This window comes from Borostomias antarcticus (assembly GCF_949987555.1).
Source record: "Borostomias antarcticus genome assembly, chromosome: 13".
Taxonomy (NCBI): domain Eukaryota; kingdom Metazoa; phylum Chordata; class Actinopteri; order Stomiiformes; family Stomiidae; genus Borostomias; species Borostomias antarcticus.
This window is the reverse complement of record NC_140246.1, coordinates 12,162,798-12,180,297: the sequence shown is the minus strand read 5'-3', so window position 1 is coordinate 12,180,297 and position 17,500 is coordinate 12,162,798. Positions and strand designations below refer to the sequence as shown.

Sequence of the window (17,500 nt, the reverse complement as noted above, 5' to 3'; positions counted from 1 at the left end):
CCGTGCGTGTGTTGTGTGCTCCAAGCGGTTGCGGCAGGTTTGTTTAGATGGACTCCATGCCCAGACGCGTTCCCACTTCTTTATTCATGGCTTGTGCAGGAAGTCTTATCCCCCTCTCACACCCCTCCTGATTCCACTTACATAAGGAGATAGGGTGTAAATATTTTGGTGTGTGGTGTCAGGCCCTATCTACTGTGGCCACCCGCAGGCCACAATCCAATCAGACTTGTTTGTTTGTTCAGCTTAAACTGTTTGTGCCTTGTTTTCCATGTAAGGGCTGCACTCTTCTCCTCTCCTCCCCTCTCTTCTCCTCTTCTCTCCTCTCCTCCCTTCTCCTCTCATCTCCTCTCTTCTCCTCTGCTCCTCTCTCCTCTCCTCCTCTCTTCTCCTCTCCTCTCTTTTCTCGCCATCCCTGTCCTCTCATCTCCCGTTTCCTTTCCTCTCCTCCTCTCTCATCTCTACTTCTCTTCTTCTCTTCTCTCCTCCCCTCTTCTCTTCTTCTCTTCTCTCCTCATCTCTCATCGCTTCTTTCTCTTCTCTCTCCTCCTCTCCTCTCTTCTTCTCTCCTCTCCTCCCCTCTCGTCTCCTCTCCTCTTTTCTCTTCTCCTCTCCTCTCCTCTTTTCTCTCCTCTCCTCTCCTCTTTTCTCTCCTCTCCTCTCCTCTTTTCTCTCCTCACCTCTCCTGCTCTGCTCTGTGTTGTTTCTACCATCATGTTTCCTAGTAGCAGGGACAGATAAGCCTGGCGGTGTTTGTGTGTGTGTGTTTGTGTGTGTGTGTGTGTGTTTGTGTGTGTGTGGGTGTGTGTGGGTGTGGTTGTGTGTGTGTGTGTGTACAGGATGTGTGTGTACCTTGTCAACATGGCTGGATATGTGTTTTGGCTGACAGCGTCATGTCGAACAACAACCCTCTGTTCTGCTCTGTGCAGGACTAAGGCCTCTGGCACACACGCACACACACACACACACCCACACACACACACACACACACACACACACACACACACACAAACCCACACACACGAACACACAAACACCATATCCACGCAGGTAGTGATCTATTCTATAGGCCTACCATCTGAATACACGCCACAGCTCCTCGTTAATACATCCAATTACCATGTCAGGGCTGATCTCGGGCAGCCAGTAGGAGTTCCTTCAGATAACAGACGTGTGCGTCCGTCTGACCCACCTGTAGATTAGCGTCGGTGTACCCAGGCGCGGCCCGCCATGCTAATGGGTTTCATGCTTGTTTAAGAGGCTGGAATGTTCCTCACAAAGGTGCATTGTGATGTGCGCCTTATTACCTGGCTGGGCCTCTGAGTCTAAACAGTCCCGCTGTGAGGAATACGCGTCTTTAGTCTGTCTTTCCGTCTCTCCCTCTCTCTCTCTCTCTCTCCCTCTCTCTCTCTCCCTCTCTCTCGCTCCATCCCTCCTTCCCAGTGATCTCCGCATGCCTGTTAATGTAGCAGGGGAGCGCCTGTGTAAACATTCTTGTTTTCTTCCCTCCTGATTCACATAATAGTTGCCTGTATCGCATTTCTTCTGACCCCGCTATCTGAAACCAATTACCACAGATCCATTCGGGCCGAGTCTTATTTTCATAAGGATCCCCTAGCCGCGTGCGTGTGTGTGTGTATGTGTGTGTGTGTGTGTGTGCGTACTGTATGTGTGAGCGTGGGCGCGCGAGAGATTTTTTCACCTCCTCCTTCATCCTCAGCGATGGATATTAACATCAAGTATGCTCCTGAATGCTTGTTATTTATGACGGCGCAGGAGCTCTTTCTCAGCCCCCGGGCCGAGCGGAATGTGTCGCATTGTGCTGTTTATACAGCGATGCGCATTAGTGGACAGGAGGTGTCATTTTTCCGTGCATAGCAACCCGGGTTAAACAGGCCGAGCGCCAGCGAACTCTCTATGCTCCTGTCTGGCCCGGCAGGCCTGCGAGCAAACTTTTCGACGACTCTTTACCGGCGCTCCGGCTTTGTGCTGCCGTGGGAGGAGATGTGGAGATGGCGGAATGGAAGGGGGGAGGGGGAGGAGGTGTGTGTGGGGGGGGGGGGGTCGGTGCGGAGAGGAGGGATGTGGAGGAGGGCGCAAATTGGCGCTTTCCTCTGTAATGGGCGGATATCTGCAGACGCCGAAAGCGAAGGGACAGGTCTCTTTCTCTCTCTCGCTCTCTCTCTCACTCTCTGTTCTTCTCTCTCTCTCTCTCTCTGTTCTTCTCTCTCTCTTTCTCTCTCTCTCTCTCGGTTCCAAACTTTCAGAGGAGCTGAAACCGCAGCGAAGATGACGTGCTGTCCGTTGTCGTGGCGGGAGGCCTCGGGAAAACTTGGCGAGCCGCCGCGACGCCGAGCAGTTAGGTGTTCGACGCGAAAAAGTACAATTATCCATTCTGACCTGAGGTCTCCTCTAATAAGGCCTGGGAGGCTGAGCCCCGCTCCCCGGGCCGGGGCTGCCTGTCAGGCCGGCTATCGGAAACGCCGTCAGATTGTCTCTCGCCCGCTGACCCTCGCGCGCGTCGTATCGAGTGACGCTCTTGACTTTGCCGCAGTTCAGTAGAAAACAGCCACTCGGTATCGATCCGGACTCAGATAAACATCTCCTTCCTCCACAGCTAGCCCTCCCGCCCCCCCCCCACCAGCAATTACAGCAATCCTCCAATCAGCTTCAGATTCGTTGCCCCTCCCCTACCCCATTTTAATCGCTGCGGTAATTGCCTCAGACAGTTCGGACGCCGATAACTTGTTTTGTAATTGTTCCGTATTTGCGTGTACCGCGTTTCAAAGCACAGACGCGTCGCCGTTGCTGTCGTTTCCGCGGGGTGGTGCACAGGGAAGTAGAAGGGTTGAGTGGCTGAGCGCTAGCAGGCTGTGGGCAGGTCAGGGAGGTTGGAGCCGCCCCCCCCCCCCCCCCCCCCCCCCCAGCGGAGGAGACGGATCAATGCTGTTAGGACCCAGCGCCACTGCTATGTGTTTGTTTACTTTGGATCAGAAAGCCTGGCTCCTCAGAGCAGCAGCCAGACAGACAGAGGAGGAGGCTGTACCCTCCCCCCCACCCACCACCCCCCCACTCTGTCTTTTCATAATTGATCAGGGGGAAGGCTGCCGTCCCAGAGGGGTTAAGACGTGGCAACTTTTTTTTTTGCTCCCTTCTCTTTCTCTCTCTCTCTCTCTCTCTCTCTCTCTCTCTCTCTCTCTCTCCCTCTCTCCCCCTTCTCCACCTCTCACTCTGTACATCCCCTTTCTTTCTCTGTCTCTCCGTCGCTCTCTCTCACTCCCTCTCTCACTCTCCTTCCTCCTGTTTGCTCAGCATCTCAATGTACTAGTTCAAACATTGTTTCCCAGCAGCTGCCAGAGCCTCGCCATATGCACATCCTGTCAAGACAGCTGTTGTCATGGATACTGGCAAGCACCAGAAAATAAAACAAGCCCCCATGATTCTCTGGGAACAAGAAGTGTCACTCTCCATCTGAGGGAAGAGTGTGGTGCCCCCCCACCTCCCCACCCCCTCTCCCCCCTCTCTTTCTCTCTCTCTCTCTCTCTCTCTCTCTCTCTCTCTCTCTCTCTCTCTCTCTCTCTCTCTCAAGAAGAAACACCTGTGAAGTTGTTGTTTTGTTTGGGGTTGGTACCTGATGCTGCCGAGGGGGGGTGGTGGTGGTGGTGGGAGGGACAGAGGGGGGGTAGACTAGATGCAGCTGCTCCCTCTCCTCTCCTCCGCCATAGCTGGCTTTCATCCCCCAGAGCCTTGAAGAGGGGGGGGGGAGCAGGTAGCCAGGCGCAGCTCTGATCCACCCGCCAGCCGGGCGTCTAGCGGCTCTCTCACACGCCGCCTCGGAGAGAATATCAGACTCCCGGACGACGCCCGGCCGGAGTCCCCTGCCTCTTCAGTCTCATCACGGCGCCTGGCGAACGCATCAGAGGGTGTTGATGACAAATGTCGTTTTGCCAGAGTATGATTTATAATTCCTTTTGCCATGTGTAAACATATGTGAACCAATTTAGTCTGGCACGGAGGAGGTGGCTTTTTTTCCCCTGTCCCTGCGCACGCTTGTAAGCACCCTTTAATGCACAGTGCAAAACCAGACCCGGCGCTTAATTCACTCCAAACGTAATCTGATGTTGATTTTGTCAACTTTAATTACAGCTTCTGGGAACACTTCAGTTCGCCTGCCTCTACTTCAGATTGATATTATGAATATGCAAATGGAGCTGGTAATTTACAGTGAAGTGGGTATTTCAGTTGAGCACCACCAGACTGGTCAATTCCACCGACGCAGTGTTTTTTTGTTTTTTTTTCTTCGTTTTTTTTGTTTTTTCTTTATTCAAGGGTGCTTTAGACAAACTGTATTTATCCTTGATCATGGCTCTGCGAGTTATTACCAAGAAACTACCTCACACGCATCGTAAAACATATCGGGACCTGTCGCCGGAAACAGTAGGATAATATTTGACGGGTTTTCAGACGGTTAATAGCTTTTTTTCTCTCTCTCTCTCTCTCTCTCTCTCTCTCTCTCTCTCTCTCTGTCTCTCTCTCTCTCACTCCCTCCCTCCTTAGAATTCTCTAACATGGTGACTGTCACTTCTAACTCTCACTGTGGAAATCTAATATTTTGCCATTCTTTTTCCCTCTCTCTCTCTCTCTCTGTCTCTCTCTCTCTCCGTCTCTTCTCTCTCTCTCTCTCTCTCTCTCTCTCTCTCCGTCTCTTCCCTCTGTTCTCTCCATCCCAGGCCCTACAAGCAGCGAGGCAATTACTCCTACAGCAGCCAGGCAGTGGCCTGAAGTCTCCAAAGAACCAGGACAAACAGCGTCCACTGCAGGTATGCTGCTCCTGGCTAATCTCTTAAGTCCATCCATAATACATGTTGCCGGGACAGACAGAAGATTTCCTCTGCCTCCGACACTGTTTGACTTGCTGGTCCAATTCTGCGCCTGTCAATGGGATTCCTCTTCTAGACAATGTGTCCCCGGTAACATGAGGTGGTCGCTCTACACCAGGAACACAACAGAGGTTGAGCTCACTCTGTGTTCTTGCTATATTACTAAACTTCTAGTCGAGGAGCCTGTTCAGTACAGTCCACCAAGGCATTCCTTTTATTTAATCCTATTGATCCATGTGCTGGGGGGCATGCCATATCATACAATAATATAATTGAATATGATTCTCTAGGTTTAGCTTTTTTACTAAAGGACAGAACATGCATAGCTTGTTTTGTTTCATATTTGTTGTATTTACATAGTTTCACACTGCGCAATTCCTATATGAGCACAGTTCATATTTGTGAGGAATAGAGTATTATGGACCACAATGGCCACAGTGCTTTCTTAGAGCAGAGCCATATTACTGCAGGCTGACAGTAGATGGCTGATTTGGAAGACAGGTCAGCCTGAACCATGTGTTTTGTAAGGCAGCTAATTCTAACTAGCTGTCATTTGAACTCCTCAACACTAATTTGCCTTATTGATTCATAGAACTGTCTATTTCCTGTTGTCACTGTCAGTGACTTGGAAAAGGTCACAGTCACACATACCCACCCACCCACCCACCCACCCACACAAGCACACACACACACACACACGCACACACGCACACACACACGCACACACACACACTTTTCACACATCTTCCTCTTTCCTTCTACTTTATATCTCCTGTTTATTCCTTCTCCTAGGACAGAAGCCATCATCACTCAGAGCTCAATTAGTCAATAAGTCAGTTAGTTGGTTTTGCTGCTTCAAATTACGTAAACCCCTTGACATCTGTTCCAGTTCTTATTCCCCCCCCTCCTTTTTCAAGGTTTAAATTGAAGTGTGAAAGTGTGTGCCCTCCACTCTGTTAATAAGTGCTATCAAGGAGCACTGGTTTACCTCATTAGAGGCCCTGTGCATTTAATTAAAGACTGGGAAATCGGCGTTAACCTCGTCGTTAATATTTTCACAGAGTATAACAAAGGCGACACCTTCAATTGGAGTCACACCCCTGTGTACCTCATTACTGCACGGTGCCAAGATAAGGTTGGCAGAGGCAGCGTCACGCTCTTCATTTTAATTATTCAAATCTTTCCGCGTTGGGAATGTTAATATTATCAGCCACATTCACCCGGAATAATAGAATTATAAACATTTTGCTTTTTGTTAGAGGATGTATTTTGACAGTAAGCAATATTTAACTGTTCAAAAAACAAAGGCAAAGCCTCACATACGGCCAGGTCATCACACCTCAGCTCGCCAGACTGAAGTACCGAGTGTGCATGTATGTGTGTGCGTGCATGTGTGTGCGAGTGCGTGTGTATGCATGTTTCTTCAAACCTCCCAGCATCACATTGCAATGTCAGACGAGACAGGAGAAGACTATTGTGGCGGATCCACTAGCTTTAATAACACCATCTGGGGGGTAAATATTGAATAGTCACATTTGCCCACTCTGTCCTCTTAGCCCTAGGAGTCAATATGAATATGAGCAGCTTGTGGCTGTGTCTAAGCCTGCTGTTGATCCAGCCTTTATTAACATTCTCACCTCTTGTTTGAAACATCTTTGGAGAGGTGTGTACAACACTGCTGGCTGGCCCACACAGTCCTCAGGTAGACAGTAGAACAGTATAATAACAGCTGATTTATTCAGTTGACGTTACTGTACTTTGTTTTCCATTTGCTCTTGGATTCCCCATTCTGATGATCAGTTTACTAGTAGGGTTCACATTGTTTGAGAGAGTGAAATAGTTTATAAACTCAACAATAAAAAATAATCTCTCACTCTCTCTCTCTCTCTCTCTCTCCCTCTCTCTATGGACTCAAGTCCTCCGTTTGTAATATTCCTGTGACAGTTCACTTTACCCAATAAGGCAGCATTATTTACCTGGATTACAAGGCCGGAGCTGCGTCTATATTACTCGTTCTAGCAGCGCTGCTCCTCCCAGAGTCCCTTGCAGCCAGGAAGGTGCGGTCGCTGGCGCATTGATCCCCTGTATGATGCATGTGGAGGATGTTGCGATAGGGATTAACACGAGTGTCACAGCCTGCTGGCGCCACGCAGACACTGATAAACCGCTCCATTCTCCAGTGCTTAGGCACAGGAAACTGTCCTTAGATCACGGCATGTAAATGATTTAGTACACAAGCATCCAAGAGCTTCAGCTCGGCGTTTTAATTACTTGCATTAACGGCGAAAGGCTCTCGCCTGACTAATTCTAACCGTCGGCTGATCTCGTCTTGGCGTTGACGCGCGGGCAGCCAGGCAGGCAGGCAGGCAGGCAGACACAAGCTGCTTTTCCACATTTGCGTAATGTGACAGGTCTATTATTACACAGTAAGCCCACGGGAGCGCTCAATAAACACCTATTTCTCCCCGTAAATCCCCCCCCCACACCCCCGTCCCCCCCCGCCCTCCCTATATGCTGCTAACACGGATCTCCCAGGGAACACAACACTCTCTCCTCCCCACCCTGCTCTCTCCTCACTGTGGCAATATCTCCCACACTCCTTTACACACTGACATTTAGAAGACAAATAAAGAGGCGCCGGTGACGGAAGAACGAGGGGATTACACACACACGCACACACGCGCGCACGGGCCCGTGAATCCGACAGACGCCGCCGGCTTCCATATCGTCGTCCCGAGGGGTTGCCGGCCCCTCCGTGAGAGCGAGGCCTTGTTTACTTTTATTTCCGTCTCCGCGGCGACTGGGCCGAGGACGGGCGGGCGGACAACAAACCCGCCGGCCATTTCTGCCGCACGTTTTTAACGTGCCGAGTGCGTCCAGGGTGCCGCCGGCGCCACGAGGCGTGCGTTGAATGACGATGACGTCTGAGGCCTGCGGGCGTCCCCAACTGCCCCCGGCGTTGTTGAGGCCTCGGGGGTGGGGGGGTGAGGGGGGGGTTCTGTGTAGGTTTCTGTAAACACGGTGTATCTCGCCACATGCACGTACGTGTCAGTGCGCCTTGGACCCCTCCGATGTGGCCGTCAGCGGTCAGCGCGCCTATGACCTCGAGCGGAGGGGTGGCGACGGCGTGAGAGGGCGTTAACAAGGTCGTCTCTCTCAGAGCTGCCAGAAGAACAAAGAGGCTTCCTCTCCCTCCTCCTCCTCCTCCTCCTCCTCCTCCTCACCCCGAGAGGGCGCTGCAGGACGTCCCTGACGGAGAGAGAGAGGCCCCTCCTCCGTGCTAACCACCTCAGACGATGGGCTGGAGACGAGGGGTTAAGATTGAATCTGCCCTCAGCGCTGCCCAACCCCTCCACTCTGGAGAATGTTCCAGTTAATGGTTAACCCTCAACCAGACGCTGTGAACAACCCGAGCAGAGATGTCGACTCTGTTCTCTTCTCTGTCTCTATTAAGTCTTGTGCTTCTAAGGCGGTTAGAACACCAGCTATCCTTCTTGATCAGCTATTCCACCCGGATTTGCCAAGTTAAAGTTTGGCGCGGAACAGTCGGAACGTGTTTCAGATGCATGCGGGGCTTGGTGTCTATGGATGAGAGGTCTTGGTGGCGTATAGTTCCTGTCCTAGAAGGTTCCGGATCTCTGAGCCGGTCAGGTGCTGTGTCTGGGCTTTGGGCCGTCCTGAGGGGAGGGTTTTTTAAAGGTCACTGCTGCACCTCTGTTCTCCTCCCTCCTTCTCTCATTTCCTGCCTCTGTCCTTCCTCCCCCTCTCTGTAAATTCATCTGCTTATGAATTTTAATTCATCCAACTGGAACACGGCCCCGGATCTCAATGCACTTGTCACATTTATTCCTTCCCTCTCTTCTTTCTTTGCTCCCTTGTTCCTTCCTTCCTTCCTTCCTTCCTTCCTTCCTTCCTTCCTTCCTTCCTTCCTTCCTTCCTTCCTTCCTTCCTTCCTTATTTCCTTCCTTCCTTCCTTCCTTCCTTCTTTCCTTCCTTCCTTCCTTCCTTCTTTCCTACCTTCCTTCCTTCTTTCCTTCCTTCCTTCCTTCCTTCCTTATTTCCTTCCTTCTTTCCTTCTTTCCTTCCTTCTTTCCTTCCTTCCTTCCTTCCTTCCTTATCTCCTTCCTTCTTTCCTTCCTTCTTTCCTTCCTTCCTTCCTTCTTTCCTTCCTTCCTTCCTTCCTTCCTTCCTTCCTTCCTTCCTTCATTACTGCATTCCCCCTAGTCGGATCTCAAAATAGGAGAAATTATCCCCACAGAAAAAGAGAAGAGAAAGGAAGATGAAAAAAACATTTTGTTATTCATGAGGAAAACTTCAGTTGACTCTTAGAGAAAAAAAGTGTCAGCACATTTTTATTCAAACACCTTTAGTTACTGCTTTTGTAACCAGAAAACAAGATTTTTTCCTCCCTCCCTCCCCCCTGCGTGTACAACACCTACAGGAGTAGATTGGTAAATTGCGAGGACAGAGTCGGTTCATCATTGTGATGCAAAATACGTTGAAATACAACCCTTAGGCGAGCCAGCAGAGTTGGGGGACAAACGTAGAGGGGGAAAAAAACGTAGCCCAGACCTTTGATGTCGCTGCAACAAATGGAGCTCCTGACAGAAGATGCATAGGAGCAATAAACGAGTTCTAGCACAGCTTACACATGCAATCTGATTCTCCCGGCCAGGGTGTTAATTGGTTCCTAACAGGCAGATCTGATAGGCCGTAGTCTGGTGGTGGGGAGCCTCTTCTGCTGATGAACTAGAACGCGGCGAGCTGCTTGAAGCACTTGTAATTTACTGGCGTGTCATTTGATGAAGAGGCTGATCCCACGGAGGCCGAATTACCTGGAACATCAGAAGGCTAGCTGGCGCTCTTTCTCTCTCTCTCTCTCTCTCTCTCTCTCTCTCTTTCAATCTCTCTCTCTCTCTCTCTCTCAATCTCTCTCCCCACTTCTCACTCTCTCACTCTCTCTCAATCTCTCTCTATATCTTTCTATCTCTCTCTCTCTCTCTCTCTCTCTCCCTCTCTCTCTCTCTCTATTTCTCTGTGTCCATCCACACTCACCTGCTCGTAGTCCTACTAGGGAACATCAGTGGGACATGCAGTAGCTCCAGGGATTTTAAGGTAGCAACACAGTACAGTACACCAGTAGTCTACTATAATACCACACTGTATACTGTACACTCACATCTCCACAAAGAGATGATCTACGTCTTAGGTCTAGTGATTCCATCGCATCCTCCTCTGTCATTCTACATTATTATGTGTGATGGGTCTTTACTGTATGTTTTGATAGATGACACTTCCCATACGAGACTGCCAAACTGTCAAGTTAATTGGTTAGGGAAAACATGTGGTAATCTACTTAGCTCCACTCCTGACAATCTTCAGTATTGATCTATCTAATCCGAATACAGTATGAGACACACGCGCTCGCACGCACACACACACACACACACACACAAGCACACACACACACACACACACACACACACACACACACACACAGAACGTAGCCTAGGTGGTCCTAGTGAACTAGCCTCCCATCAATAAATGCCTGATCACCATTGGCAGTAATTGGTTAGTAAAAGAGCAGTGTCAGGTGTAGGGGACTGTAGGGGTCCTGAGGTCCAACTGCCCTGGGAAGGGAAGGGGGGGCGGGGCTAGAGTCTTGCTTTGGGGGTCTGAGGCCCCTCACCCCTGGGGAAGTGGGGAAGCCAGGGATTGGACTGAATGACACTCTCTCTCTCTCTCTCTCTCTCTCTCTCTCTCTCCCCCCCTCTCATACTCCCTGTGTCCACTCTTTTGGAAGGGGTCTAGCAGCTTAATGAGCAGCGAGTCTCTCTCAGCCAGGGATCTGAAGTAATTACCCGCTAACGCCCCTCCATTCCTCACCCTCTCCCTCCTATCTGACAGTATCAGTGGCCGCGCCGAGACCTGTGTCGGCCATGTTCCTCTCCCTCCTCCCACAATGCCTTAGTGTTTATGCCGCACGTCTAATAGGGAACTTCCCCCCCCTTGATTAGCCCCCTTAAGTGAATTGTAACGGAAACGTTGGGAGTAAATGAATTTCTCTCCTTTTCCCTTAATTGCTTAAGTTTTAGCTCCGATACGGCAGCCCAGCTATCTCCGCTCCAGGTAATTTGATTTGGGCTCGTAAAAGCCATTGTCGTAAAGATAAAGCCTTATAGTGGCGCGAGGGTATAATTGCTGAAGGTGCATTTGTCCAATGGTCCGCGTAGCCGGATGCGGACATCAGCTCAGCTCACTGAGCACACAGCGGGGAGATGCTGCGTCTGTCCCCGACGCCAGGAGAACAGTCCTAGTTCGACCGAACCAAGCCACAGGCCTGGCGGAGGTAGCTGAACATCTCCTACAGTGATGTCGACCTTTCTGAAGGCCGGAGAGGCATGGCCGTCGGGCCAGGAGGGCGAAGGTCGGAGGACAGCGGAGGTTCAGCTGAAGACCCGCTACAGTAGCGCTGTCTCATCAGGAGACCACCCAGAGGTCCTTGTTCAGCTCTCTTAACTTCGGGAAGCCACCCAGCATGGCCTCAAAGATCATGTTGATAGAGACTGGACCTCACAGGACTGGTGACAGTGAGTAAGATTTGGTCTTGGCCAAATTGAGCACACAAGCCAAGGTGGGTCCTAGTTTTGTTGGAATATAACTTTGTAAACAATTACTTGGGAATATCTCTTTTTTCTCTCTTAAAAAAAAGTATATATACTGTACATAATGATTTGATTCATTTCTGATATGAAGTTCCCTGATGAGCCTCAACAGTAGCTAATTTCAAATTATTTAAGAAATCCAATCATATTTTTGTTGTAATAAATCACTGGTCACGTGACCTTTGTGGATTAGAGATAGCTTAGTTGGCTATCATGGTTTCTCTGAGATCTCCTTTGAGAAAGACCGTTCATAGTCTGGCAGTGTTTACTACACGCTCGTCCTGTAAATGCTTATTAATTTTGTCCCTTCGTGGCGAAATCATTTCAGGGAAAAGCAATTGAGGCTCTGTTCCTTTCAATTCACTGGCCTTGTCAATCAAATCCCGCTCAGGATGCCGCGGAATGGAGGTGTTATATTCCGGCAATTATCATGTCATATACTCGAAAATGTAAATGAACGTGTGTGTAAAATTAAATTTATGGGTTGTCAGTGAAGAATAAGAACCAGGAGAGCAATTACTTATCTGCTTTCATCTAGGAGCCGCAGATACGTCAAGCAGAAAAGCATGCAGTTAAACGCTGGAATTAGCATTGTGCCCGGGCTCACAGTGAATATAGCCAGGGCCTCCTCTCTCTTACTCTCTCTCTCTCTGTCTCTCTCTCTGTCTCTCTGGTTCTTTTTTGTTTGGAGGAGCATTGAAATGAAGATGATTATCATCCATCACTCCGCTAAAAAGCTAATGAAAGGCGCGGAAGGCACTTCCCCGTATCATTTGTAAGCTGTTTTTTATTTTCAACCTCTTTTGTCGGGGGCTTGGCCCTTTCTTCCCTCTCCCTTGCCAAAATGCGGTATTCTGCCCATTCCTTTCCCGCGGGAAGGTTTCCAAAGCCACAGCACTTCACACCTCCGACGCGAACCCCCGGCATGTTTTGTGGGCGCCGTGGTCCCTGATTAAACATCAACATGCATATGCATGCGCCTGATTTGTATATGTTTCCAAACAGCCTCATCACACCGGTCCCTCTTTTGTTAGGCGTTAGGCCATTAATGTTGTTTAATGAGAGCAGCATTTCCAGTGTTCTGGTGGCGGCCGGCGCTATTGTCACCAGACACCCGACGCCTCGGGTGACACAGAGGGTAATTACAAACCGCAGATGTATCTTAAAGTTTCATGACACCGAAGGTATAACCCGGACATTTGCATAATTACACGTAGCTCTTTTAATTTGTGACTTTTGTTGACTTTGTCCAAGGCGGGGCTTTCTGGCCCTCTCGTTGTCGTCATTCAAGTGGGACGTAGAGAGCGTCGGAGTCACGCCGGTGTTCTCCTCCTCCTCCTGCCCCTCCTCTTCCTTCTCCCCCTTCACGTTCTCCTCTTCCTCCGCCTCCTCCTCCTCCTCCTCCTCTCGCCGAGGCTCTAATGAACAAAGGGGGGTTCCTGGGTTTGTTTGAGTATGAATATGAGCGCGCAGCCGGGCTGGATGGGCTGTGACCTTCAGCTGCGGCGTTCAGTTCATCAGGATTAGTCAAGCTGGGCGGTCAGGAGCCACTAATGCATAATGACTTCTAAAATGAAAAATGTGTAGTGACCATGCAAATGCCTCGCTTAATCAAAGAGAAGGGGGGGGGGGACCTGGGCTGGAGAGGGTGGGGTGGGGGGGGGGGCAAACAAGGACGTGTCAAGGCCTGGCAGAGGAGGGGGGGGGGAGAGAGAGGTGGGGAAGAGAAGACAGGAGGGGGTGTGGGGGGGCAGAGAGAGAAAGGAGGGGGGTAGGGGGAGAGGGAGGGGGAGGGAGATGTATGGAGAGTAATCAGGACAGCTTGATTAGCCAGTGAGAGGACAGGGCCGTCTTAGCGGCCCCTTGACACGCCGCCCGCAAGCGCCGCCGTCTCCCCGGCTCCGTGCTAAACACCGTCACAATTAACCCCCAGGATGTGACAGCCGTGTGTCGGCGGCGTCCCCTGCTGTCTCGGCGTTGAGAAGTTGAGTCAAAGAGAAACGCTGGATCTCGTCAGTGGTTTTGTCTGTGATTTGTTTACTCACCCATGGGAACGATTCCCTGCGGTGACAGTAGACCGTAGACAGTAGACCTCTACCTGGTCTGTTCCTCAGCCTTCAGAACCTCTACCCGGCCTTTCTGGTGTGTTCCTCAGCCTTCAGAACCTCTACCTGGTCTGCCTGGTCTGTTCCTGAGTCTTCAGAACCTCTACCTGGTCTGCCTGGTCTGTTCCTGAGTCTTCAGAACCTCTACCTGGTCTGCCTGGTCTGTACCTGAGTCTTCAGAACCTCTACCTGGTCTGCCTGGTCTGTACCTGAGTCTTCAGAACCTCAACCTGGTCTGCATGGTCTGTTCCTGAGTCTTCAGAACCTCTACCTGGTCTGCCTGGTCTGTACCTGAGTCTTCAGAACCTCTACCTGGTCTGCCTGGTCTGTTCCTGAGTCTTCAGAACCTCAACCTGGTCTGTCTGGTCTTGTGTGTTCCTCAACCCTCAGACCGCTCTCTCATCTCTGTAACCAGAGGACAGCAGGCAGGCTGCTATGACATACGCATGATACAATGCAAGTTTAATAGACAAGCCAGCAATGACTGTCCTGATCCATTAGTGTTACACTACGCTGTGCATGTGCAGGGAGTGATAGAGAGGTAGACTTCTCCTTCTCACGGACATACAACCCAACTCATCTGATCTTAATTTGAAAATGTGTCCGTCAACAGATGAGATAAAACCTCAGGAGAGTGAATGAAATGAAAATAATGATAGAACAATCTACCCTTGAACCGCACCGCAAATAAACAAGCATCATCTGGCAGGTTGTTTTCTCTCAAGTTGCTGTTCAATTTTTAACCAGTCAGGGAGAACTGAACCTTAGAAATGCAGCCGTCCCCTGTTAATATGAGGGAGAAGGCAATCACAGAGAAGCACTCGAATAAAACTTCTCCTCTCCTCTTTCTCTATTGATCTGTTGGTCTAGAACACTGTGGAGACGTCTGAGGAGAATTTAGCTGAAGAATAAAGGCCCAGTCCCAATACCCCCCCTTGGCCCTACCCCTACATTTTGCGCATTCCCACGTAGTATGACCCCATTTATTTTACCTTTAGCTAGGGCTAGTGGACATATCGAGGGCTAGTGGATGTTCAAACAGCCCTCCAAATCGAGGGTCTTCCGATGCTGACTTGAAGCGGAGGGGTGGATTAAAATCCACAGTATGTTTTGCGAACCTTGCGAACTGAGGTCTCAATCATTGCCACGGAGGAGCATGAGTGAGGGAACAACATGTTTACTGTGTACTTGTTTTGGCAAAGTGTTCTCAACAGTTTGCACAGATATTATTTGACTGATTCTTATCACGGAAAGAATGAGAGAGAGAAAGAGAGAGTGAGAGAGAGAAACAGAGAGAGAGGGAGTGCCTCAGGCTGCTTTCGCGAGAATGAAGAACTCACGAACATCCGTGCTCTTGCAGAAGACAGCTGATAATCCCTCGTCCGTAAACAGACCTTTTCAAAACTTGCAATGTTTATGCGCAAACTGAGAGTACCTCAACAAAGAGATCCGTACAAACAGAGAGTTCACTTCAACACTGTACTGTACCTACCGTTATTTTAATCAACTTCGGGGGGGGGGGGGGGGGGGGGTTCGAGGGTCCAGCTAATTACGACCTCCGTCTATTTCGGTAACCGGACAGAAGGGAGGAACAACACACCGACGTAGCGCCCCCCTGTCCTTCAGCTGGGAGAGACCCGGCCCGGTCTCCCGGTGTCTCCCTCTCTCCTCTCTCCTTCCCCTCCTCCTCCCCTCCTGCCTCCACCTCTCGGGCCACCGGCCAGCGTTCTCCCAGCGGACCGCCATGCCGCCGGACCGAACTGACTCGTTCCCTCTCTGCTTCCCTTCCCCCTTCGCGCTCCAGGTCCCGGTGTCGGTGGCCATGATGAGTCCCCAGGTGATCACCCCCCAGCAGATGCAGCAGATCCTCCAGCAGCAGGTCCTGTCCCCCCAGCAGCTCCAAGCCCTGTTACAGCAGCAGCAGGCCGTCATGCTGCAACAGGTACCACACACACACACACACACACACACACACGCACACACCCACGCACGCGCCCACACACACACACCCACACACACACCCATGCACGCGCACACACGCACACACACGCATCCACACACACGCACCCACACACGCACGCACGCGCCCACGCACACACACACACACACCCCCACACACACACTTGCAAAAACAAACACAGCCACCACGTTATGACTCACACCTATTCCACTCTAACACATCTGCCACAGCTATACCCTCATCCACACACAGCTATACCCTCATCCACACACAGCTATACCCTCATCCACACACAGCTATACCCTCATCCACACACAGCTATACCCTCATCCACACACAGCTATACCCTCATCCACACACAGCTATACCCTCATCCACACACAGCTATACCCTCATCCACACACAGCTATACCCTCATCCACACACAGCTATACCCTCATCCACACACAGCTATACCCTCATCCACACACAGCTATACCCTCATCCACACACAGCTATACCCTCATCCACACACAGCTCTACCCTCATCCACACACAGCTCTACCCTCATCCACACACAGCTATACCCTCATCCACACACAGCTATACCCTCATCCACACACAGCTATACCCTCATCCACACACAGTAAGCCAACACACATACATGCACACACACGCTCGGCGCCCTTGACACACTTATAGAATGAGCGCTGGATGTGGCGCACTCTCTCCACCACGTCACATCTAATTAACCGTTTCCTGACGGGCAGATATCCGCCAGGGAGGGAAGGAACACGTCACACGGTAGTTGTGAATGAATTGCGATGACATAGAAACGCACCGGACCTCACACTAACGGACCTCACACTACCGGACCTCACACTACCGGACCTCACACTACGGGGGCCTCGTTCACAACCCACTCGGGGCCGAGTCACGGGTCGTCTGTGGGATTCTGTTACCTCACAGGTATAGCTGAACGCTGAGCTGCTGCCGCGCCCTTCTCAGAGAAAGAGGACTTCCACGTCGATTTGACTGTTACTGTTTTTCCCACGCCCTCCTATCACCTTCCTACCGTGGGCCCTGTTTTCCTACCTGTTTTCGGGCTACGTTTTGTCCGTCGCAAACTCTATCTCTCTCACCCCCGCCGATTTCCGCGTGCCGTGAAGACGAAGTGTCCCGCTTTCGAGGAGCGGAGAGGAGCGCCCGGCGCGTTAAGCGCTTTACCGTTCGGGATCTGCTTCTCTGATGATGTGTGTGCGTGCGTGTGTGTGTGTGTGCGTTCACATGAACGCAACTCCAGAGCCCACCGAGGCCTTAGACACCTAAATGTATAGTTAATATGATGAATTGTGCCCCCCTCCCTCCCTCCCTCCCTCCCCCTCCCCCCCCCCCTCCAGTACTGTGCCAGGCCATTTAAAGTCCAGCTGGAGAAGACATGGAGGGAGAGCGACACCACAGTATGTGTCACACTAGACATTGACTTGGGTTATTTATGACACTCGGTGATGATGTGTTATGTATAACCGACATGTCACAGTTGTGTTTTGACTCTGGTTTTCCAGACTGAAAAAAACAACAACTGCTGTATTATGATTTAGCAGCTGTTGGCTAATGTTTCTCTGCGCGCTCTAAGCAGACCAAACTGATGTTTAACTTGGGAGTAACGGGGTGTCCGCTGTACTGTTTTGAAGAGGTGAAGACGTGTAGGTTATGTTCGGAGCGTGCGAGCAGAGGAACATTGGCCAATGTTGTGTACTGTGGCTGAGATCACATGACCATGGCTGGAGTGTACTGTCTCCGTCTGACTTCCTGTTCTCTCTCTCCTCCCTCCCTGTCTCTCTCTCTCCCTCTTCCCCCTGTCTGTCTCTTCCTCCCTCCCTCCTCTCCTCTCCTCTCTCCAGCAACACCTGC

At 50.8% G+C, this 17,500-nt stretch overlaps 1 protein-coding gene across 7 annotated transcripts in view; it reads left to right on the top strand.

Moving 5' to 3' along the window:
- The window catches only part of foxp2 (forkhead box P2), a 109,953-nt gene that overhangs the window by 58,291 nt on the left and 34,162 nt on the right, over positions 1–17,500 (top strand). For all 7 annotated transcript variants that reach the window (XM_084448149.1, XM_084448147.1, XM_084448144.1 and 4 more), the window contains exons 5-8: positions 4,728–4,817; positions 15,452–15,589; positions 16,987–17,046; positions 17,491–17,500. The exon at positions 17,491–17,500 is cut by the window's right edge and continues 80 nt beyond it. In XM_084448149.1, the coding sequence (XP_084304275.1) occupies positions 4,728–4,817; positions 15,452–15,589; positions 16,987–17,046; positions 17,491–17,500 (298 nt within the window). The remainder of the gene's footprint in view (positions 1–4,727; positions 4,818–15,451; positions 15,590–16,986; positions 17,047–17,490) is intronic.